The sequence below is a fragment of the Pseudopipra pipra genome, chromosome 12, assembly GCF_036250125.1.
Source record: "Pseudopipra pipra isolate bDixPip1 chromosome 12, bDixPip1.hap1, whole genome shotgun sequence".
NCBI classification, from domain to species: Eukaryota; Metazoa; Chordata; class Aves; order Passeriformes; family Pipridae; genus Pseudopipra; species Pseudopipra pipra.
In genome coordinates this window covers 19,379,809-19,404,917 of record NC_087560.1, presented here as the reverse complement: position 1 = coordinate 19,404,917, position 25,109 = coordinate 19,379,809, and the positions used below count along the sequence as shown (strand labels likewise).

General features: G+C 45.6%; 2 protein-coding genes, 1 long non-coding RNA gene and 1 other non-coding gene across 5 annotated transcripts in view; 3 read left to right on the top strand and 1 right to left on the bottom strand.

The window, feature by feature from the left end:
* Window positions 1-12,132, bottom strand: part of MAP2K1 (mitogen-activated protein kinase kinase 1) — a 32,333-nt gene extending 20,201 nt beyond the window's left edge. Inside the window, exon 1 of the mRNA XM_064669266.1 lies at window positions 11,801-12,132. Coding sequence (XP_064525336.1) covers window positions 11,801-11,880 — 80 coding nt within the window. The 5' untranslated portion in view covers window positions 11,881-12,132. The remainder of the gene's footprint in view (window positions 1-11,800) is intronic.
* LOC135421072 (uncharacterized) lies at window positions 11,222-15,832 on the top strand. Of its 2 annotated transcripts, XR_010433853.1 has the most exons (3): window positions 11,222-11,672; window positions 13,672-13,712; window positions 13,924-15,832. It is a non-coding gene; the product is annotated as an uncharacterized LOC135421072 (long non-coding RNA). The 2 variants fall into 2 exon arrangements; XR_010433852.1 differs by lacking the exon at window positions 11,222-11,672 and having other exon boundaries at window positions 12,425-13,712.
* A 1,717-nt stretch (window positions 15,833-17,549) lies between these two features.
* TIPIN (TIMELESS interacting protein) lies at window positions 17,550-24,649 on the top strand. Its single transcript, XM_064669267.1, has 8 exons — window positions 17,550-17,801; window positions 18,141-18,300; window positions 19,525-19,612; window positions 20,492-20,567; window positions 20,967-21,089; window positions 21,605-21,668; window positions 23,514-23,726; window positions 24,024-24,649. The coding sequence occupies exons 2-8, from the start codon at window positions 18,168-18,170 to the stop codon at window positions 24,167-24,169; spliced, it is 843 nt and encodes a 280-aa protein (XP_064525337.1). The 5' UTR covers window positions 17,550-17,801; window positions 18,141-18,167; the 3' UTR covers window positions 24,170-24,649.
* Window positions 22,498-22,630, top strand: LOC135421155 (small Cajal body-specific RNA 14). The gene has a single exon (XR_010433879.1). It is a non-coding gene; the product is annotated as a small Cajal body-specific RNA 14 (non-coding RNA).
* Window positions 24,650-25,109: the final 460 nt, after the last annotated feature.

The window sequence follows — 25,109 nt, the reverse complement described above, 5'->3', positions numbered from 1 at the left end:
GTGATGAGCAAAGAAACTCTCAGATCTCACCTGAGATTTCCAGGACCAATTCTTTAACTGCAAAGTAAATCAATCTGAAGGCTTTTTGTGAAAGGTATTAACCCAATAAATGCACTGTCAGAATCACTATTCAGAATGCAACTATAGTATCTCCACTTGGTTTTTATGATAAGAACATAACTAGAATTAGTTTTATGACACCTGAATGACAGACACGAGGAAAGAATTGATTTTTTTTCATTCTGGTCCTTTGCTTGAAGCACTAAATATTAATCAAATTAAAATGTAAACAGATAAGTAAAAAGAGTACTTCTGTCATCAAAATTGGTGGTGGTAATAATCTCTGAGTATTTCCAGGAGGCAGGAATTCACAGGTTTCAGTTTTTAACTCAAACTGCTCTAAGAGCACTCCTGTGACTGGTACCCAGGACTGTTATTTGGACCCTCCCCACATAAAAACATCACAGTTTGCAGTGTAAAGCACAAAGAAACAGGTGGATAAAGAAATCATTACCTATCGAGTTTCCCAAATTGAATGACAGCACATACAGAATAGAGAGGAGGGAATACTCAGGTCAGTTCACACCACGAAAACATTCAGGAAGCTTTGGCAGCTAAAAACAGCAGCACACTCCTGTGTGCCTCCAGAAGGAGCACCAGGAGTCACTTAATCTTCTATAAAACTTTTATTCAGAGACAAAGATTCCCATTAAAATTCATCCCCATTACCTGCTGCAGTCCTGGAGTTGTGTTTTTCCCTGTCAAGGCACCGAGCCTTTGCCAGGGATCCATCAAAGCAGGAGATCATCAAACCAGCTCAGGGCTCCTCTGTGCCAGCAGCAGGTCAGCATTTAATTTATTGCTCCCAGTTTGGAAGCCAAGCACACACCAAACACGCTGCACTGGGGATGGGATCCAGCTTTCCCAGTGGGATCAGAGGGAAGAAGGCACGGGGAGGTCAGGGCTGTTCCCCCCATTTGTTACAGAAACAGTGCAATCTCACACAACACCATCAGTAAATATGTCCTTACTCAGCAGCAGAAATGCATAAACATGTTGTACAGCCAGCACACAACACCTCTGAGACAGTGCAGTGTCTTCAGACACAATGACTGCCAGATCTCCCTCTGCCACACGAAATGGGAAGTTAAAAAAAATACACACTCGGGGCAAGTTTTTGGGGGAGCTGGTTGTTCCTTTCCCTCCTCCAAGTGCAGCACCAGGTGCCCCAAAGGAGGAATTATCTCCACCCACACTTGACCAGGGAGGATCCTGAAGTCAACATCACCTCAAGGAAATGCTGCCAGAGCCAAGGAAGCACTGAGGGAGCCGTGGCCTCCAGGTCACTTCTGTCACCTCACGGGTTTAGAGAAGGCAGAGCAGCACTCAGAGCACACAGACACACCACACCTTCCCAAAACAACCCCTGGGGTGTGCAGGGAAACCTCACCTCCATCCCTGCCCATCTGAAATCCTGGGGGAACACACATCCAGCCAGTTGGTGGAGGTGAGGAAGGTTTCCCAAGGAGAATCAGTGTGGGATCTTGGGAGCTTTGGGCCACCTCACCTGTATGGAAGCTCATCTGGGACCTTTGAATTGTGTCATCTCCCCCAGTTCCTCACCTTCTGACAGTGGCCAGAGGTGGATGCTCAGGAAAAAGAATCCTGGGTAGCAAAACCAGCAAGAGGCAGTAAATGCACAGCAAGACCTGGAGTTAGTCCAGCTCTGACCATCCCATCCTCTGCGTCCCAGAGGTGCATGGGGTCTTATCCACAAAATCCTGGATGGACAAGGCATGTCACAAACACCAACCCTTCACCAGGTCACTTTTTGAGCCCATCATACTGGTCCCTTTAAGTTTGATTGTAGATTTTTTTTCAGGCTTTCTTTTTAAGCATCAAACCCCCCTGATTTCTGACCACTGTAAACGTGCGCGTCACACACGGGCACTGCAGGGACAGGGGAGGGAGCTGGGATCATGAGCAAACCTCACCCTGCACACAAACACGGGCAGAAGGCCAAGAGGAGGTTTCTCAGTTCCTGATTTCGGGGACAGCCACCTCAGCACCGAGGAAAACACTCCTGGAGGAGACACACCAATGTGTTAGAGCATATTTGCTCTCTTTGAACCAGTAACGAGAAGAGAAATGCTGCCTTTAGTCTGCTGGTACATAATGGCATTAAAAAACCCAGGAAATAAATCCTTAATTCATATAATACTCCATCCCTAAGAGGTTTTTTTTTTAATTCCTATTAGCAATAAGTTAATCACACACTCAACCCTAAAGGCTACAGCAAAGCAGTAACTCAGCTCCAAAGCTGAGAGAGAGAAGAAAAATGTGGTGCTGGGGAGGAAAAAAAAAACCTGACAGTTTTTAACAGTAATTTGTCAAATATCTGTTCCAAGCCATTACTATCAGTTTTGCAAGCTGAACAATTAGCAGTGAGTGAAAGCATCAAGAAGTACTTTCACTTTCAGATCTCCTGTCGCATGAGGATACAGGCTTGGGGGTTGTTTTCCAGAACAGTGACAGTAATGCTTTCCCCAAGCCCACACAACTGTCAATTCAGAGAACAAAGCAGGCACTTCACTACATAATTTCCATGAACAACCTCTATCAGGGAGCTGAAATTAAGCATTAGGAACATGAAGACACCGTGTGGTTTGGAGAACACACACTACTATGTTACGTGACTGTGCCAAACCCAAGCAACAAGACAAAGTCCTAGGAAACTTCTCCTTGAACCAAGAACACTGCACAGAATCACAGGGGAGATAAATGGATTCCACAAGTCTCATGGCTCAGGTGAATGTCTGGGCTGACTCCGGGGCAGCCTCATAAAACTTGCAGTTAAAACAACATCCCCAAAAGATCCAAATCCCCCATAAACACAAAGGAGTCTGTTTTGGAAAAACAGCAATTCCTGCTTATTTACAGTCCTTGCAACATGTTTGAGGTTCTTTATACATTACCCTTGCACTCAGGTGGGATATATGACTGCCCAAGGCACCTGCTCATTTCTAGCATGAATTTTAACATCTGGACATCACAGATTCCCAGACTGGGTTGGGTTGGAAGGGACCTTAAAGCCCATCTTGATCCACCCCCTGCCATGGGCAGGGACACCTTCCACCAGCCCAGGTTGCTCCAAGCCCCATCCAGCCTGGCCTTGGACACTTCCAGGGATGAGGCATCCACAACTTCTCTGGGTAACCTGTGCCAGGGCCTCCCCACCCTCATAAAAAAGAGGTTTTTCCTGATATCCAATATCTAACCCACCATCCAGTTCCACCCTGCACAGACTCAGCTGGGCACAGCGTGAGGTTGAACACCAGCAAAGAGGAGAACGGCCCAGCCAGAGTCAGACACTTGATTAACATCTATTTCTTAGTAAAAGGCATGCAAAACAAAACTGTTAGAAAAGCACTGCTCGGCCCAAAAGAGTCTCCTGCTGCCCTAATTCAATGGAAATCCACATTTTTCTAAAGCTGAAGGCGTGTATTTTAAAGAACAAAATACGTGACACGACTTCAAGTCTCCTGTTGAGTCTCCAACCAACACGACATCCGAGCTTCAAAAACTCCTTCCAGGCTGAGCTGCTGGGGAAGAATCTTTGCTTTAAGCCTCCCTCTCTTTTTCTTTGGCCTAACTGCTATCCCATTAAATATTTTGGACTGTTTTTCCTTAACTAAGCCAACAAACACATGTGAATTGAAGACAGAGCTCACCAGGGAGTAAAGTCCCCAATGCCAGCAGTGGCCCAGAGTGGCACAAATGTCACATTCATGCCCTGGGTGCCTCTTCCCACCAGGTTTTTTTGCAGCTGTTCCCAGCCATCCCTTGGAACTGCAGCCCTTTATCCTGGGTGGCAGCAGGAGGTGCCAGCAAGGCTCGGGCACCCCCTTGGCACACAGAGCCCTGTGTTTACCAATGCAACCAGGGGGGTGGGGGGTTTTTCCTGAGTTAAAAGGCTTCCTCAGGACTTGCTGGAGCATTGCATTCAAAGTTTGCCCCGAATCAATTTGGTCATCTCAAGTTAAGAAATTCAGGAGCCAAATCTCCAGAACCAGAAATGCAAGTTTTCCATCTCTCTTTCACCACGGATTTTTTTCCCAGCCAGCACTGGAAATCATCAGGATAAAAGGAACCATGGGGCAATCAACATTTCCTTATGGACTGAAAAATGAACTTCTCGGGAATTTAAAACACAGCTCTGAGGATACACAGAATTATAAATCCTGATTAAGAGCTGACACAAGGTATTCACCCAATCCCTGCACTTTCATCATTTTATGTCTCTGAACTAGGAGTCAAATATAACGACAGGACCAAAGGATAAATACATTCAACAGCAATGGTAACATTACCTCCCCAGCTCTCTCCTGTGGTAGTTACACAGCCTTTGAGAGACACGACAATAATAAAAGAGATGAAGTTACAGGGTCAGTTTTCAAGGCCAGGATTAGAACTGAGCCTCCCCTGTGCAAGGGCTGAGCTGGGAGCAGCACAAACTCCATCCAGAGCCACAATCCCCAGACCTGGGACTGGGAAAGGAAACTGCCAGAATGGGCTAAAGAAAACACCAAAAAAACCCCATAACTGGGATTCTGAGCAAGCCAGGGATGGCTGGTTTAGATCCTTGCCTGTGTTTTAAAAGGATGGATTGCATAACACAGAACATCCCTCAGCACAGCCTTGGAGTGGAAGAAATTAATACCTTCCACTCAACTCTGTCCCAATACACACAGAAACATTCCCATGTAAAGGCACACACATCTATATCCAGACAGAACATTTTCTCCCAAAATAATGTATTCTGTAACCTGCTGACTCATCTTCCCACCACGCTGAAAAAGAGAAAAAAAGTTCTGGAAAAGCAGAGAACAATGCTGAGCTGCCCAAAACACTGGGAGGAAGAAAGAAGAGTTGCCAGGAAGTTTCAAGGGTTTGTTTCAAAGAGCCACAAGGAGATTTTTGAAGAAGATACTCATTCATCCAAAGAATCCCACACTGCTGGAATATCTCCATCCCAGTTCTCAGTAAAATAATCTGCTTCCACCTTTATTCCTTTTGCATCCCTTGCCCAGACCTGGACACCACTGGATCCTTCCTGCTGCTGGATTCCTGTGGGGAGGCTGAATCCCAGTCCCCAGCTGCCAGGAGGGAGGAGTTCTGCTGGAATCCACTCTCCTTTTGCTCAGACAGGACTCAGGATGCCAAGGGCTCCTCAACCAGCTGTTTGCCAGGAGATGCTGAGCACTGAATTAGCCTTTCCCAGTTGTTCAGCTCCCATGGGCACCAACTGGCAGGAAGCCTCGTGCATTTGTTCCAAAGTGTAATCAAGATTTTGTCTGAGTAATATTGAACACATATCAAAGCAGGAATCATCTGATTACTAATTTCTAGCAACGCACAGAGAAAGAAATCCATTGCTTCCTCAAAAAAAAAAAAAGGAAAGAAATTAAAAAGTCTTTGGAAGAAAGAACCTGATCCCCAAATATCCAGACACCTGGGAAACGGTGTTGCCAGCAAATGTTGCTTCCTCCAAGAGACATTTTTGTGTTTTGGAAGTGGAATTTCCACATTAAAAAGCCCAGTCAACCCCCAGAGCAATGGGGGGGAGAACACATGCAGCTGTGAAAGGGGTGACATGGAAAAAAAAAAGGCAGGAGGGGCTTTCTAACTGGAAAATTTAGAATTTAAGAATTGAAAGGGAACAAACTGCCTAAAGGTTTATAACAGAGAACAGAAAATTCCTCCCTCAGGTAATTGCACAACGTTTCTCCTGCACACACTGAAATATTTAGTCAAAACCCGCTCTAATAACTGGCTGATGTATGTCCTGCCTCATGTAAATTCCCCACAATTTTCATGTTTGTTTTTTTAAATCAGTGCTAAAGCAAAGACCCTTCTCCCAGGTTAACAACAGCAGCACTGTTGTTTTACCCATAAATAATTCAACTACATGTTGGGGTTGAGAGGGACAAGCTAAACCCTTTTTTTTTGGCTATAGATAAGACTGGAAGGTCTCACAGGTAATTCCTTCCTCTTGAGACAAAGACTTGAGACTATTCAATTAAAAGATGTGCTGCTCAGAAATGGTTGTAATTACTGGATTTCCATATTTCTCAGCAGTGTCTCTCAGGCTGGGAATGTACAGTCACTTCATCCTGCAAAGGCCTGGGCTCCTGCCAGAGGAGGTGGCTCTGCCTTGTCCTGCCCTGAGCCATTCCAGTCATTCCCAAGGAACCCACTGGAAAATTAACTCAAAATACAGCCCATCTCCAGCAGGATTATTTCCCTGGATAAATACACCAATGCTGCTGTGAGAACAAGAGGACAGACCCCCCGAAATCCATCTGGGCTTCTCTGGAGGGGGAGTCCTGAGCCAGGAGCATCCCCGTCTGACTCAGGGAGAGCTGGGGCCAGAAAAGCTGCTCCAGCAAGGAGGGGACGGGACTTTGCAGAAGGAGCAGGATCTTGCACAACCTCCGTTGTGAAATCACACCTCTGACTATCTGCAGAATCAGCTCCAGGGACAAGAAAAGCAGCTGGATCCACAATCACAGCTGCACTTCCCTCCCCAACATTCGTTTTTACGCCCGGTTTTTATTTAACTCTCCTGAACCAATTTAAAAAAAAAATAAAGACACAACATAATAACTAAAATATTCCTCCACTACCATCACCATGCTTAAATATGACTGCCAGAACATAACAAGACAGTATTAAATGCCTTAAAATCTTCCCTACATCCATAATTGCCACCTAAAACCTGCCTAAACCAGCCCAGGTCAACGTGCCACTTGCATTAATTCCTGTCCTAGTGGTGTACACTTGTTTTTCTCAGCACACTCATCCAGAAATAATACAAGAAGCCAGGGAAGTGCTGCAGGCTCTCACTTTTCATTATTTTATTAGAAGAGATCACGTGTTCTATTAGTTTACTTAAGTGACATTAAAATGCTGGTTCTAATTCAGTGAAGGCTCATGCACATTAAAAGAGAAAGCTGTGCAGGAGTATATTTTAATCCAAAATATCTCTCATACCACGTGTATTTGGAAGCTTGGCTAATCCTTCACGAGTAAGGGATTAAAAAATGAGAAAGTTCCTAATTTTTTCTTAAATATTTACAAGCTTGTAGTAATTCTATGTACATATTGAGTGCGACTGCAATCCAGGCAGAACAGTCATAAAATTCCAGGGTTTAATCCTCCAGAACACTCCACACAGGCACAAAGGGCTCCCCTGAAATCCAAGGAATTCCACGGGGAGAAAAAAATCAAACAACAGCAAAGAAAAAATCCCCCCTGAAGCAAAAATTTCCCTCTGAAGCAAGGCAGAAGTGACCCAGCAACCACCAAAATTAACAACCCTGAAAAGCTGCTTTTTATTTCATCTAAGCTCACATCCAAGAAAACTGACCAAAAAAAATCACTCCATGGAGGAGAAATCCTCTTGGAACGGGATCCACTGGGAAAAAGCCCCCAGTGGAACCTTAAAGACCATAAAAACCAACCCAGAAACCCCCCAGCTGAGGGGACATGAGTGTCCCTCCTACTCCCACAAAGCCCAAATTGAAGTTCTCTTGAAAAAGATGCTGAAAAACACGAGGACTGCAGGATGCACAGTTAGAAAGCAACTGCTTTTGTTGCAAATTAGGATGCAAATTGAAGTTCAAACCAGTTCTGCACAATCCCCAGACTTTTTTTTGCCCATCAAACCCAGGCAGTTGCACTCAGAGGTCCCACCAGCCATTCAGGGGCTTCTTTAAATGCATTTTAACCAGAATAAACAGCAAAAACAAGCAAAAAAAATAAACAAACAAAACCAAAACAAACACCTAAATTATGTACCTCAATATAAAATCTGATTTAAGATATAAAATCTTATTTAAGGCTTCCTTATCTGGCATTTAGTGGCCTGTGCACAGCAAGCTCAAAACCTACTTGTACTTATCCTCCCTGGCATTTTATATCAGATTTCTTGTTGTAAATATGACCCTTCCCTTTGGTTTTTTTTTTTTTTCTTTTAAAGATGCAATTAAAGATTGACATAAATCACATAAATATCTTTCTTTCCGTGTGAACAAAAAAACCAGAAATACAGAAAGTGGCATCACCTCAAAACCTGCCTCTTTCCAGAGCTTCTACTTCCACTTCTGGGGCTGGTTTGGCTTTAGAGAAACAAGAACTGGGTGACAACTGCCAGATGTTCAAAGCCACGGGGAGCCAGAAGTTTGAAAGGAACATAAAGTGGAGATTTGTTCTGGGTTTTTTGTTTGTTTTTTGGTTATTTAGACCTTAAACCACCCCAGCATGTTCAGCCCAAACACTATTCCTTCGATCAATTTTCTTTCAGGTTTGGTTGTTGTTTTTCTTTTTTCCCCTGTGTCCTGTGCAGAATCTCTGCACAATTATAAATGTGCAGCTCTCAGAAGTACCAGAATGAAATTAAAGCTGCAGCTGGGCAGTGTCAGCTTGGCTTTTGATGAGCTGAAGGAACACAGGGCTCGGGAGCAGCAGCAAAGTCCAGCTCTCGCCGTGGGAAGTGTCAAAAACCAGAAGTGAAGCTCAAGCCACAGGAAAACCTTTCCTGAAGTTGTCTCCATTGTCCAACAGGGCAGAGCCAGGGATTTGGAAGGCCCCAGAGAAAACCACAACATCCTGCACAAACAGTTTAACTTTGGTTTTAGTTGGACATAATAGTTTAAATAGTTTATTTAATGTATTAGTTTAAATAGCTTAATTTAGTTTTTAACAAATAAAATCTGTTGCCAGAGAAAAACATCAGGAAATTTTCATTAAACTGTGTATTCATTAAATGTGTGTGTATATATATTAAATGTATATTATATATTGTATACATTCATATTATATATTGCATATTAAATGTGTGTGCATATATATGTGTGTATATATATATATTCCTCATACATTATTTTATTATTATATATTATTATATATTATATTATTGTATATTATATTGTATTATATTATTCTATATTCCTCATATATATATATATTAAATTTAGTCATTAAATGTATATTTAAATTGTAAGTGTCCCTAACTCTCCTTTAGACTACCTTGCCAGGAAATTTTTTTTAAAAAAGAGAGAAAAGAGAGAAAAAGAAATAAAAATGAGGACAAAATCATGCACATGAGACCCAGGCCTCCTGCCCACTTCTCCCAGCCCTGTGAGTTTGTCTGACTCCAGGCAAGGAGTCCCCATCACCAAATAAGGATGAGAGAGAGGACAGGACACAAATGGAAAGCAGGACATCCTGAATCATCCAGGCCCTGCTTTCATTTCCTCCCTTTCCCCTTCCTTTGTGCCAGGAAGTCCCAGGATCAGACGGGTTCATTCCTAAAAGCGTTAATGAGTTACAGAACCTTCCCCCTGTGACAGTCTCTAAATTCCAGTGTGGAACTACCCTGGCTGAAGCACATCCACATCCCTTTGGGTTTGTGCCAACGTTGCCTTTGGGCCTGAATGACTTCCTTCCTCCGGGATATTTGGGTCCTTCACACGCTCCCAGGCAGGAATTTCATCGCCTCGCTCGGAATCTTCCTGTCCCTCGGCCAAGTCATTCGAGCTCTTCCCATTCTTTCTCGTCCCTGAGGAGCAGGGAAGCGTTTGCAAAAGGACAGGTTTGTACATGGGGGAAGCAAAGGAGGCTCTCACACAGCCAAAATTCCAGGGAGGCAGGCACAGAGCTTTAGGAAGTGTTAATCCGGCAGCGCAGGGATGCACGGAACACTTGGAATGCTGGACGGTGCACAAACACCTCCACTGTGGAATTCAGGGGGAAAGCACAGAGCAGGAGAGGGGGGAAAAAATAAACAACCTCACACATGAAGGAAACGAAAAACAAAAATGTTTTCAACTTAATCCCAACGACATTTTCAAATTCTCATGCAACTATTCCTTGCTGTTTGAGATCCTTCCCGGCGAGGGTTTAATATTAGCAGGATGAGGGGATATTTCCAGGATTGATTAATCCTGGCTGTTTATAGGACAAGTGGCTGCTGAATTTACTTTCACTAAGCTACTTCTTTTAACAATACAGGACATCCCTAAGCCTGGCAAAAGCCTATAAGAGCTTCCATATGACAAAGAAGTCTTGGGAGACACACACCCCCCCCAGCCAGATCAACACACTGAGCAGAAAATGAGGCAGGACAGCTCATCTGTGCAAACAAGACTCAACACTCCCGTGTGTCTCCAAAGGTTTCCAACAGGTAAATGAGTATCAGACATGGAAATGCAACTTAAAATTAATGACACTCCTTGAGGGAAGAGATGGGATATTTAATATATTGCCAGCGAGGTGATTAACCTCAGGTACCACAATCACCAAGTGATTGGCTTATCAGATTTGTTCTATAGAACAAAACTGGTATGCAAAGGGATCCCTGAAGACTAAATCAACACATCCCCAACTGCCTTGAAGAAAATCAACTGGAAAATGCTACACAGGCAAGCATAAAATATCAGTATTTTCCCCCTGTCAATCCAGAACAAAAGCTGCATAATATTCAGATCATAATGCTTAGATACAATCAGCAACTCCTGCCAAAGAACAGTTTTTAAACAGCTCATCTCTCAGTTAATCATCAAAAGAGTTTGCTAGAAAGGTCACAGCTGGAGCTGCTAGATGCTGAATTTTTTATTTTTTGGGGGGTGTTGGCTCGTTTTTGGGGTTACATTTCTGTTGTGGTTGGGTTGGTTTTGGTCGGGTTTTTTTTTTTTAAGACGTTTGGGTGGTTTAATGAGCTCTGAGCCTGCCCGAAAATGAGCAACGACACTTGCAGTGCACTTTAAAGCCCTGGACTTGTACATCTCTCTGCAATCCTGCCTCCCGTCCCTCCGTCAGGGTGGTACCTCAGCACATCGGAGCTCAGTTTACACATCCCAGAGGACACCGAACTGACCATACAGGGACAGGAATCTGCTCCTCTAAGCCACAGCTTTGTTTCACGGCTCAGTGAAGAGCCAGCCCAACACCTCAGTCTAAAAATCAAGGTGTGAACGCTGACCTGTTAACCCCAAACTAAAACCTTCCACAACACCTCGGGTGCTGGAGCTTTATCCGCACGACTGAGCCCACCCCGCTCACCCACAGGCAACATGTAACACAGGTTCATCAGCAACATGTAGCAGTCCGATATTCGGTATTTTCTCCCGCAGAAGCGTCCCCACGATCAGCTCAGACCTTCCCACATTTACAGCGTCATGTTTGTATCGCACCCAGCAGAGCTCAGAGGCTTTTCCCCCTCCACACACACACACTCTCCCTGCCGTCCCCAGCACATGTTAATCACCGAAAAACAGATTTACTGCAACTCGCGATTGTTTGGTTTAACGCCAAGGACAGAGGGAAACCAAAACAAAAACACCTTCTCTACAAATCTGCGGTTTCCAATGTAATTTCTCCCACACGCGCGTTGATGAAATATGCTGCTGGAAACGTGTAATTTGGCGCTCGCTGGGTAATTATATAAGCTAAGAACTGAGCAGACACCATTAGGGACTAGGAGAGGAGAGTTATTCAAGTTTCCCTCTGTTTTCCCACCGGGTTTTTTTTTTCCACCTCGCGTATGTGACAGAAGTTTGTTTATGGCCGACAGCACCATCCCTTCAGTCGGCAGCGGAGGCTCCGAGCAGGTCCCACGCAGGGGGTACCGCGCGGGGATCGGGATGGATAACCGGGATGTTCCCGGGGTAACGCGGGCAGTGCTGGGCAGCCCCGCAGCCCGCCCCGCGCCCGGCCCGCGCCCCCCGGCCACACTCACTCGGCAGAGCTGGTGCCGTTCACGGCGGATCCATCGGGAGCGGGGTTCAGCTGGATCGGCCCGGGCTTCTTCTTCGGCATCTTGCGGCGCGCGGGGCGCGGGGGCGGGCGGGGCGGCCGCGGCCCCGCTCCGGGCGGGACCGGCCACTTCCTGCGCCGGGGAACGCGCCGGCTGTCCCTCGGGCGGCGCTGCCCCCGCGGGCTTGCGGGAGGCGGCGTGTGCGGATGTGGGAGCGCGGCGCCCGCTCCGAGCGCTCCGCGGCTCCGGCGGCACTGCCCGGGCTGGGGCTGGAGAGCGGGAGCGGGAGCGGGATCGGGATGTGCCCGGCCGGGACCGCGCCGGCGCGCGCCGACCGCCGCCGCACCGCGCGCGCGCGGGGGGAGGGCGCATGCGCACGGCGCGAGGTGAAGCCGCGGGGAAGCGCTGCCCTCAGCGCTGCCCTCAGCGCCCCCTCAGCGCTCCCTCAGCGCTGCCCTCAGCGCCCCCTCAGTGCGCCCTCAGCGCTGCCCTCAGTGCACCCTCAGCGCCCCCTCAGCGCTGCCCTCAGCGCTGCCCTCAGCGCTGCCCTCAGCGCTGCCCTCAGCGCTGCCCTCAGCGCTGCCCTCAGCGCTGCCCTCAGTGCGCCCTCAGCGCCCTGCGCGCGGGGTGAGGCGCGGTGGTGGGAATAAAGTCCTCCCTTGAGCGGCGGGAGGCCCTGGCACAGGCTGCCCAGAGAAGCTGTGGATGCCCCATCCCTGCAAGTGTCCAAGGCCAGGCTGGACGGGGCTTGGAGCAACCTGGGATAGGGGAAGGTGTCTCTGCCCATGGAATTAGGGCTGGAATGAGCTGGTCTTTAAAGTCGTTTCCAACCCAACCCAGTTTGGGAATCTACGATCTTCAGATGTTAAAATTCATGCTAGAAATGAGCAGGTGTCTTGAGCAGTCGTATATCCCACCTAAGTACAAGGGTGACTTATAAAGAACCTCGAACGTGTTGTAAATAAGCAGGAGTTGCAAAGCAGTGTATTTTTCCAAAACAGACCCCTTTGCATTTAAAGGGAATTTGGAGCTCTTGGAGATGTTTTAACTGCAAGTTTTATGGGGCTGCCCCAGAGTCGGCCCAGACATTGACCTGTGCACTGAGCCGTGAGACTTGTGGAATTCCTGGCTGGTTTCACTGGCAGGTTGTGGCCTCCCCATCCCTTTGGGAATTGTCCAACCCCAGGCTGGGCAAGGCTTGGAGCAACCTGCTCTAGTGCAAGGGATCCCTGCCCACGGCAGGGGGTTGGAACCAGATCATCTTCATTGTCCCTTCTCCCTGGTCCACTCTGTGACTCCACAGCACATCCCACGGGGAGCAGGGAAGGATCAGCCGCTCCCACCCCACCGTCCCCTCAGCCTCCCAGGGGGGAATCAGAGGCAAAGTAGGACAATGGTGTCCTGGGACAGCTCGGCTGGACCTGGGCCACTGGAACTGGCATTTTGTATATTTTATATAATATAATATATATTATATTTATATAATATAAATATTTCACATTACATATATTTTATATATTGTATATATTTTATATATTTCATATGGGCCACTGCACCTGAGCATCCCTGCTCCACTCCAGCAGGGATCTGTTCTGGGGCAGCAAAATCACTGTAATATCATAGAACCATAGAATAATATATCCTTTTACTTCGGTCAGTGGCAGCTGTTCCTCCAAACCAGTTCTCTTTCCTGGAGGGAGAATTTAAATGTAAGGGTTCTGTTGTTTAGTTGTAGATCTCAGGGGAGGTGGGATATGGAATATTTGGATCAACAAAGCCAACCCGGTCTTTTTCATATACAAGACATATGAATACATCACTTAAATGAACAACTTCTTTACAGCTGTGGACAGGTTTTATACTGCCATGAGGGGATTCAGACACAAGTTAAAAAGTCAGAGGAACTTCCATAACAAAATTTATACTGTAAATACTTTCTATAAAGAACCAGTCTGAATTCTACATGTTTGAATTCTAAAATTAAAATTGTGTTTTTAATCGAAGTAATCATTAACTGAAATGATGAACATATGACGCAAAAATGCTGTATGGTTCCTGACATCTTACATTTCTAAAGTAAAAAAAAAAGATTACTCTTTTCACAGCTTTGCCGTTCAAAGACCTGTTCCCTCCATCCAATTCCAGCAATTAAGGGAGAGCTCCCTCCTCTGGAGCGCTTTATCCTTGCGCTGAGAACATCGGGCTGTGGAATCGCTGAGGAAATTACTGAATTCAGTAAAATCTCTTTTAAAATCCCTTTGACCCATAGCACAAAACGCAAAATATGTTGGATTCACTGAATATAGAAATAAATTCACGTGTGTATGGGCTGATACCACCGAAGAAATCATTTCTGTGCTGTTGTAGGTTGGTTTGAACAGCTGTAAAACAAATAGATTTAACCTCAGGGCGTTTGCAACCGAAAATTAAGTACATTTCCCCAGCCAAAACAAAACACGTGTTTTGGGAATTTGAATGTTCTCCGTGGAAGGAACTGCATTTTCTTCACAAACAGGTGTTTCTGGGGGTGAATCACAGAGGAAAAGATGAATTAAAAATAGGTGGTGGTGTAATTTCTGTGAGAGGCTTCTGAGCAGGGAGAGTTTCTGATTTATTGATTCCACCACTACTTGGAAAAATAGAGGTAATTTGTCTCTGTAAATAGAAGTGGAACAAAGAAACTTGTCTTCATTACCACTTTTTTCCCTTATGGAAACACAATTTTTTTTCTAACTTCTTGTCTGAAAAGAAAACCACAATTACTGTATAGATTAATTGCAGCTAAATTAGCCCAACTTTTCAAACTCGATTGCCACATAAAACTGCATATTCTACTGCCAAAACATGCTCACACAATCTTCTATTTGTAAGATTTAACACTTCTTAATCTATTTAATGGTTAGCAAAGTGAGTTAAGGAAATAATTAGTCCGTAAAGCAATGGAATTTAAGAAGCCTGGTTCGAATTTGATTAAAATTGGCCAACAGGATCAAAAATTAATCAAAGGGGGCTGACAGAGAGACTGCCTTGAACACCTTGTTTTCCTCAAGAGACAGGAGCACTGTGGGTCAGAACAAAATTTAAATGCTTTGTGATGTACTAAATTAATGTTTAAGGAGACTGTATAACGTAAAATTCAGATTAGATTAGCAAGATATAAATATAAATAAATATAAACCCCAAATAGCTGAAATTTGCTAATGCCTAAGATGTGATTTCCCACTAACACAGCTACAATGGGACCAGTTGTGCCGAGGGTTTATCCCATGGAAAGCTTTGCCAACATAATATTTAGAGGGTTTTCTGCAGAGCAAACGCTGCTCCCTTAGGAATAAACCCCTCCAAGCCCAGAAACAGGCAATTATCCCTCTGACAGGTTTGCTTTGCCATATATTACGTGTAACAAACCAGGAAATGAGACTGAAATATAAAATAAGGTGCAAATTTTCTGCAGCTTTTCTAATGGAATTACATTAATCCACACAGAAACAAACAGGAATACTTCCATGTCACCTAACCTAGAAACCAGAAGCGTTTTCTAGAACAGAAGCAACGTATGCTGGGGCTTTTTCTGTTTGTTTTTTATTTCCCTGACTTATTATTTTATCAGCATGTGGCTGGTTATTCATTTCCTGAGGAAAAACCAATAATCAATGTCTGCCAGCGTTTGCTTTTTATTTAATTAGGAACACAGGACTGGAAAGAACCACTTAGATCACCAAGCCCAGTCTCTAATTAAACACTCTTCAAAAAATATCGATTCATCAAAGTTGCACAAATATGGTCAGTTTTATAACACTGTATCTCTGCAGAGACTGTGAGTGATCTTCTGCTTTTTTTGTTTGTAAGGGTTTTTTAGTATAAAGAGTGACTATTATTTCAATGCAAAGAGCTCATCACACAGACATGTGATTTTCAGTGATTTTATATGGCACAATTACAGTGCTTTGCACTGGAAATTAGCAGCATTTGATCTATGATTATTATTATTAAATCTTTGTGTTAATTTTCATACTTCAAGTGCCTCAGTCGATTGAAGAAATTGGCCATATCTAAAAAGTTCAGACAAATGGATTCAATCCTAAAAAATCCATTAGCGTGTTCTCCATATATTTAATGTATTCTTGACTGTAAAAGATGCTGCTGCAATTGGGAGTACACATTTTAAACATTAACTGTTAAAATAATTTTAACCACAAAGTAACTACAATTGATTTTGTCGTACTAGAAGAAATACATTAAATTACCAGAAACATTGTATGTCAAATTTGAATTTATAGAGGAGGAAAAACCCAATTCCTTTAATGTGTTCATATTTTTGATTAATTTCTATAATTTTGTTTGAATGAAGAGACTGTAATTTAAGCCAGATACCCTTCTGTGGACTGAGATGTAAAATATGAGAAGGATTTTACAGCTCCCACTGCGTTGGAGTCGGGAGCCCGGAGCCTCTCCTGTTGTTTCTGCAGCCCAAATCCTTACATGGCATTTTCTGTGCACTGAAATCCCTGAGGGCTCAGCATATTTATTCCAGCCTGGACAACTGCAGACTGTTCAGTTTTAAATTACCAGGAGGCTCTGGCTGACATCTGGATGGAGAGGAGCTTGGGATCGCTCCCTGTCCTGGGGCTGCAGCGTGTCCAGGGAAGGGAGCGGAGCTGGGAAGGGGCTGGAGAAGCAGGAGCGGCTGAGGGAGCTGGGGGGGCTCAGCCTGGAGAAAAGAGGGATCAGGGGGGACCCTCTGGGTCTGAAACTCTCTGACAGGAGGGAGGAGCTCCCAGGGAATGAGGGACAGGAGGAGAGGGAACAGCCTCAAGCTGTGCCAGGGGAGGGTCAGGTGGGACATCAGGAGGAATTTCTCCATGGAAGGGGTGGTCAGGCCTTGGCAGGAGCTGCCCAGGGAGGTGGTGGAGTCCCCATCCCTGGAGGTGTCCCAGGAAGGACTAAATGTGGCACTCAGTGCTCAGGGCTGGGGGACAAGGTGGGGACAGGGCACAGGGTGGATCCATGGGCTGGGAGGGCTTTTCCAACCTCAATAGTCCTGTGATTCTGTGAAGTGAGAAAGGGCTCAACAGGCACTATTTTAAATCCCATCCCTGGGGCTGATTCATTGTGGGGGTTTGCAACGTTAGATACTTCAAATTTAACCCTCATTCCATTTATCTCCCCTGTGATTCTGTGCAGTGTTCTTGGTTCAAGGAGAAGTTTCCTAGGAATTTGTCTTGTTGCTCGGGTTTGGCACAGTCACGTAACATAGTAGTGTGTGTTCTCCAAACCACACGGTGTCTTCATGTTCCTAATGCTTAATTTCAGCTCCCTGATAGAGGTTGTTCATGGAAATTATGTAGTGAAGTGCCTGCTTTGTTCTCTGAATTGACAGTTGAGCTGTGAGACTGTCCTGCCTGGAATTCTTGGCTATAAGACTTGTGGAATTTACTGGTAGGTTGTGGCCTCCCCATCCCTATGGGAAGTGTCCAACGCCAGGTTGGACAAGGCTTGGAGCAACCTGGTCTAGTGCAAGGGATCCCTGCCCACGGCAGGGGGGTGGAAGGTGACCACCCTCACTGTCCCTTCCCCCCAGCCCACTCTGTGACTCCACAGCACATCCCACAGGGAGCGGGGAAGGATCGCTCTCTCCCACCCCTGGAGCCCCCTCAGCCGCCCGGCCCCGCCCACAGCATTTTGGCGCCAAACCCCCTCAGCCTCCGCTCCCGAGAGCTCGCGAGACTCGCGGCTCTCGCGGGACTTGGGGGCCTCTCGCGGCCCGGCCCGGGCCCCTCACGGCGGGATCCGCGCGGAGCCTCCGTCCCGCCGGGATCTGCCCGGGAAAGGGCTTCTCCTTCGAAATACAAACGTGCCCGGAGCCCGGGCAGCGCAGCCCTGCCGGGACCGGCTCGCCCCGGCCGCGCTCGTGTGCAGTCTCTGGAATTAGCTTCGCTTGAGAGCCGGAAAAGGGACTCCCCCCTCCAGACCGCGTTTCCAAGTAAGCTGTGAATTTGGGGAATGTTCGATATCAGGGATGTGAGGGGCACGCAGCTGCCCGGATAAGCGCTGTGGTTACAAATCTAATTGTTTTGTTTTATTTCTGCCACTCCCAGGTAACTTTGACGAGTTGAAACATGACAAACCCTTTATTTTATCCGGCTGGGTTGTGTCATCCTTCTGCACGGTGCTTGCTGCTTAATTTGTGTCACGGTCTGGTTTCTGCTTGGCAAACCTTTGAAAAATCTGTAGACTTACTGTATATAATTGGTGTTTTTCTGCCTCTGTGGCAGCCTCGCTGCTTCTCTTTAACACTTTTGGTGTTTTGGTTTTTTTGCAGGAGTGGAAAAGAAGCTGCTTTGTGGCGATGTTAGATCCTTTAGAGAACAACCTGTTTGATCTCCCGGATTATGAGAACACAGAGGACGAAACATTCCCACCTCTCCCACCTCCTGCCTCTCCTGGAAGAGACGATGCTGACTGGGCTGAGGCTCATACAGGTGATCACCCAACCCCGACCCCTAAAAAAATCCCATTTTAACGCTGCGTCATCAAAATTATCGGTGTTGTGCTTCACTGCCTTGAGTTCACTGCATAAAAATCGTCAGAAAACAAATGGCACATTTAAATTGTTAGTCATTCTGTGCTTTCCACCTTGTGGGGAAAGTTTATCATGGTGGATTCCGTGAAAAATAGCTACACAAAGGAATCTTTGTAGAATTCAAGCTCTCCTGACAGAGTGTTGCTGGAGAGATAATTATCCAGCAATGATCTATAGCTACACTTGATGACTTGGATTTTAGAAGAGGTGAGAGTGTTGAGTGTAATATTCCAGGGAGTTATTGGTAGATTTTGTAGAGCATGTGACCCAGGAAAAATCCCAAGACAGTGAAACTTAATTATTTGTATTTGGAAAGAGCTTTCTGTGTACTAACAAGCAAGTAGAAAGTATCAGGTTTTTATTTGAACTGTTGTTTACTTCTGCTCATGTTTGCATATAGTGTTATGTGTGTTTTCCTTGATCACAGCTCTGTCAGTTCACTAGAAAATAGGATTTGGGATAGATTTAATTCCTTGGTGCATGAAAAGGAGAACTTCTGAGTTCCTGAGGGTCAAAGTAACAAAAAATAAGCCAAGAAATCAGTATAATAATTGCTACCTCTGAGAGGAGAGGGGCAGTGGTGCCTTGCCTGTTGCAGTCAAATAATAAATACTGGCCCTAATCAACATGTATTTGTGCTTTGGTTCTTAAAAGACACATTGTTTATTGTCACATCACCTCTTTGTCTGTTTTTTGAGGGCATTGCAGGTGGTTTGGGTCTGCCTTTCATCTCTCTCAGTGGAAACTTTGGGACACTCCTGTCAAATTCTGCCTCTGGATCACTGGAGCATCCTGACCTTTAGAAGCAGGATCTGCTCTCGATACATTTCTCATCAGAAATGCCATATAAAAGTTCTAAAACGAGAAAGTTGCACTTTCAGGAAACTTAGTATGTTAGAAAAGTTGATTCTTCATATTTTGCAGAGAAGGATTTGTTTAAAATCTGTCTTGTGGGAGAAGCAGAGTGAAACATGCAGATATTTTTTGGGGCTGTTGTCCCTACCATGGAATGCTTGTGATGCTGCTTTTTTGGTAGGGCAGAAACTTAAAATGTCCCTGATGCAATTCTGGTTGATGTCAATTGAATGATACACTCAAAATGTGTTCTCTTCCCTGGATGCAGATGGGAACCAGCAGACACAAACCAAGGACTCTGCTGTGGTCACACGGAATGCTCTTAAAAGACCAAGGCCTAAACTGGATGCCCAGAGGTAAATTTTGACAGAATGTGTCTTTTTGTGATGAATTTGGCTGTGGGAGAATGGTGAAGGTTCCTGTGATCCCTGCTGAGTCCAAGGTCAAGAGATTGGCAAAGTGCCTTTTGGATGCAGTGTCTGAACCTTTTATTCCTTGCCTGCTGTATAATGCTATTTTTAGTCAAACTTGTTTGAGTTCTTCTTGGGACTTAGTACATGACTGGTACTTTAAGAGGTATTATTTATACATATTTATTGTTTACACCTAAACATCTTGATTTTGCTTCAGGCATAGAACTGTAGATTTCTTGGTTTAATTAAAGTCTGCTTCAAAATAAAACCTCAGTATGATGGGGACTGTAAGACACTAAATAAAGCACACTTTTTATATGCACACCTGATTTATATACAAACTGGACAAACTTTATAGAAAGGGGTTTTATATTTTCTTTGCTGTTATGACTAAAACTGGTGTAAGTTCTTTATAACCAATAAAGAATCCAAGCTTTCAGTTTTGTCTGATTTAGATACACTGGTGGGTTAGTCAGTGATACCACAGGTGAGTGCTCTGGGCACACATCAGACTGGTTTTATGTGGCCAGTATAGCTCCTAGAACTGACCATTCAATTCTCTTTCATGTCATCAAAACCAAAAAGCTGCTTGGAGCAGGACTACGAGTATTGTGCATTAGAAAGATCAGAAAGGTGTGGGGCTTGCAGCAATCTTTGTCCTATTTTGTGCATTCTCTTAATGGCTTCTAATTCCCTACTTCTTTCAGGTAGAGCTCTGGAGCTTTGGGCTTTTTTAAGGAATCTGAGAGTTTTTTCTTTTTTACTTGTTAATTGAAAGAAGAAAGCAGGTTTCAAATAACTTCTCCCCTTCCCTGTTCCCAGATTAACCTCAGAGAGGGGACTGCCAGCCCTCAGACACATGTTCGACAACGTGAAGTTCAAGGGCAAAGGGCACGAGGTGAGACTGGGGGAGCTCTTGTTGTGTCTGCTGGGGTTGCTCTGGGTGTGATGGATGCTGACAGCCTGGTCCTGGCAGAACTGGCAGCACACTGCTAGCAGCTCTCTGGCACTGTTTGAACATGCTCTCATGGGCTTTGTTGTTGCAAGTTTTAAACCAACCGTGAACGCTTTAAAAAAATCCGTGTTTTTGATCTTAAAACCGTTTTCCTCAACTCCAAACCTAGAATTGACTTGCATGCACTTAAAAGTTACCCATGTGTTCATCTTGCTTAAATTTCCAAGAGACTTTGAAGCTGCAGAGAGTTCCTGTTCTCAGGAGTGTTGCTGTCCCCTTTCCCTCTGCAGTCTCCTGCCTTTGTCAGCTTTTAGCAGCTGGCTGTTGTTTTTTATGCTGTAGGCAGAGGACCTGAAGACACTCATACAACATATGGAGCACTGGGCCCACAGACTGTTCCCAAAATTGCAGTTTGAGGATTTTATTGACAGAGTGGAGAATTTGGGAAACAAAAAGGAAGTCCAGGTATGTCATGCCCTATGGAACAGTCCAAGAGGTTGGTTTGGGAGATCAGTTATGCAGCAAAAGAAGACTGAAGTTGTGCATACTGCTAAGAATTATTAATTTCTCTCTATTTAAAGCCCTTTCCAGTATTTATATTTGGATATAAATACTGGATTATTATTTGAATTATTACCTCAGAGAATTGACTTCAGCGTTTTCAGGACATCTTTAACCACAGTGAGTTGCTTCAGAGTGCTGGGACTGGTTGGGTTTGGGGGGTTTGTTGCTTGGTTTTTCGTGTTTGAACCTGCCAAAGAAGATGAAGAATGTTTGCTTCACCTGGCTGGGGGATGGATGTAGGACTGGGAAAAACGATCCACAGCACTGACAGTCGTGGGTCTAACAGACATGGAGTGACAAGAGTATTTTGTCAGAGTAATAAAGTGTAAAAGTGCTGTGGTTTTACCATTATTTCCAGTGTTGACCAAAAAAACTCACTACAGTTGAAATACCAGTATTTAATCTCTCCTTTGCAGACCTGCCTAAAGAGGATTAGACTTGATCTTCCTATTTTACATGAGGACTACAAAAATAATGAAGGTATGCTCTCTGTGATGTTTGTCAGTGCTTCAGTGCTTAAAATTACTTTACTTCCCCTTCTAGTGACCAGAAATTAATGATCATGATTCGTTTTTCTAATGTAGAAGAAATTTTAAAACCGAACTTCTGTGAAACTTGCGATCACAAAACTGAACTGGTACTTGGACTAAAATGCTACATATATATGAAAAAATAAATAACATTGCATGGTCTACTGAAGGGAAGTGGAAAATGGGTTTAGGAGCATTGTTAAAATATCCTTCCCAAAACTCCTCGGTGAGTGAGCCCAGCGGTTTGTGCTGCACTCTCACACTGTGCAGCCCGGAGAGCCCTTGGGTCTGATCAATGCAGGAGTCAGACTCCTTGCACTCTCTGTGCTCCAAGGAGTTCAGGGCACTCGGGGGCAGTGCCCTCTGTGGGCAAAGGACTCGCTGCTGCCCGGGGGCACTGCTGGGTCTGGCAGTTTTGGCACATCACTGCTGGGGAGTATTTCTTCTCCCGGGATGAAAATCCAGCCACTTAACGAGTAGGTACTTCAAGAGTCTCTTCTGATCAGATAAAGATTAGACAGAAACAATTTTTTAACTAAAAGAGGAAGCAGAGGTAGTTTGAAAGAAGCTTTTTTAGTAGAAATGGATAATTTCATCATCATTCCTGAGGTGCTGTGCAGGTTTTCACACTTCCATCGTGAGTGTCTCTTGAAACCATCGTCCTGTTTGTGCTCACGTGGAGCTCTGACTCCAGACCTGCCAGTGCCTGGGAATGGAGTTCTGGTGGATGAGTTCACCTGGTGTCCCCAGTGGGATGTTCCTTGGGCAGCTGGTGAGCTGTGGCCTGCCCTCCCCGTGGGCTGCACTGGCTGGAGAAGGGTGCAGCCCTGGGCAGCCACACACAGTGACTGTGGGTCCTGCCGACAGGCCCTGCAGAGCCATCAGGCGTCCTGTGCGAGGGTCCCACACATCTGGGCTCTGGGCTGCTGGGCTGCTCCCAGCTGGGGGTGGTGCTGCAGCTGCTCTGAAAACCTTGGGTGGGCATCTCCCAGGAATCCAACCTGGAGCTGGAGTGTTGTGGGAACAACCAGCTCACAGTTCTGTTCCCAGGCTGAAGTGCACAGGCCCTGGGCACTCCTTTGGGAGTGCTTTGCTGCTCTGTTGGTGGGTGAAGCTTGTCTGATTAAACTGCCTTAAACTGACATGTTTCAGTGCTGGCAGATGAGTAAATATTCCAGTATTCCATAACAGAGCACACTGAATTCAAACCTGAGTATTCAATGGGAATGTTCAAGCCTCTGATTTGTAGAATCCTGGAATGGTTTGGGTTGGGAGGGACCTTAAAGCTCATCTTGTTCCACCCCCTGCCATGGGCAGGGACACCTCCCACTAGACCAGGATGCTCCAAGCCTCATCCAAGCTGGCCTTGAAAGTTTGGAATTCCCATAGCTACTCCTGCCACTTCCTAAAGGACAGTGTCACATGAATAGGGTGGGATGAACATTTCCTGGCCTTTGTGTAAGGATTACCCGGATTTACTGTCTCTTTTGAACCTCCAGGTTCAAAAGGTCCTGTAGCTCCCTCAGGACACAGAGCTGTGCCTCTCTGTGCTCAGACACTGATTATTGTGGGGGTCTCTGATGAGCAATTCTTGTATCCTTTGAATATCAGGTATGTGGACCTTGGCAGAAAATTACCCATTCAAACTAAACTATGGGGTGATCTTCAGCTGCCAATACAACTTCAGGATGTAGAACGTAGAAATGCTTTGAAAATGTACTTTGATAGGTGTGTAGTGGGTTTAAAGTGTTGATTTGTGTCCCTCTTCCCCCTCCCACCCCTCATTTTTACCCAGAAGGAGAAGGGGAAAGCAATGGACTGGATGCAGCTGCTGAAGATGCACATTCCTGCTCTGGGAATGCAGAAGAACCCAAATCCCTGCCTGGCACAGCTCTCACAGAGGAGCAGCAGGAGCGGATGAAGAAGAACAGGCAGCTGGCCCTGGAGAGGAGGCAGGCGAGGCTGCAGGGGCTCAGCCAGGCCCAGCTCAGCCAGGCCCAGCTCAGTGGTGAGAACCTGAGTCAGCACCAACCCTCAGGGCAGGGCCTGAGCAGCTGCTGGGGGAAAGGACATGGCAGGGGCTGCTTGTGCAGCTCTGGAATTTCAACAGTTTTCCTGTAGTTCAGCTCCTCGCTGCTCTCCCTGGTTGCTGTGCTGAGCTGTGATAGCTTTGTCCTTGGTGCAGTGGAGCTCAGCTTGCTGGCTCTCTCTGAGTTGCCTTTCCTGCAGGCTGGAATTCTGGTGCTGGAAGCAGCAGGTAAACACAGCAAGTGTTTGCTCATGTTTTCCCTTTTCTCCTCCCCAGAGCTGCCCCCCAGTTCCTCAGGAGAGGAGCTGCACACCCCGGTCACTCAGGATCCCACTGACCTTACTGAAGACACTCCAGTTCCTCCAGCTGCTCTCACAGAAGATGGGGATGGAGCATTGGAATGTGCCAGGGAAGAGCAGTAGCTGTTCCCACGCCCTGGATGCCTTTTTGACCCAAAGAACCCACTGCTCCAAGTACTGTGTTACACTGAGCTGTCGCTGGCTCGCTGCACTCCATGAGTCCAGGGAAGTCCTCACCGTGGCACTGCTGGAGTGGGACACAGCTCTTCCCTGGAAGCTGCAGATGAGCAGCTCCACACACCAGGAAGCAGAACAAACTTCTCCAGCTGCACTTAAACCATCTTTTCCACCTCCCACAACATTTTTAGGAAATATTAATGAGGTTTTTTACCTACTTTGAATTTAGTTTATGATTTATGCCAAACTGAATTACCTGAGGTGTTAACAGGTGAATTTCTATTAAAGTTGTGTTGTTTGGGGTTTTTTAACAGCTCTGTTTGGGTCTGAACAGGGGGACTGGAATGTTTTTAACATGTTTATGCAGACCTGCATTTTTTTCTTATAAAATTAAAAGTTATTAAATTTCCAAAGTCAAGCCTGAAATTCTTGTATGAGGCTGTTCCAAGGCCAGGCCCTCCAAACTTCCCCATCCCTTGGGTCACACATCCCTTCCCAGACAGGTCCCTACTCTCAGGCTTTGGCTTTGACCATATCCCTGACCCTCCCTCACCTGATTCTGCTCTGTGCTCGAGGCTCTGCTTCATCCTCTTCTTACTGTCTGGTTTTTCCTTGCACAGCAGCTTTTCCCTTGTGTGGAATGAAGAGGAATCACCCCCTCCAACAACAAAAGTACTGAATGAAGCAGTAACCTCATGGCAACGGGGGTATTTTATGCTGATGTGCAGTTCTGGGATTTCACTACACAGAATTCCCTGTTCCAGGTCAGTGTGAGGAGTTTGCCTTTTATATCCTTGTAGAAATGAGTTCAACTCATGGAACTAGAGTGGAATGAGGAAGTATTTAGGTTTTAATGATTTATGGACAACGTGAGGAAAGGATTTTT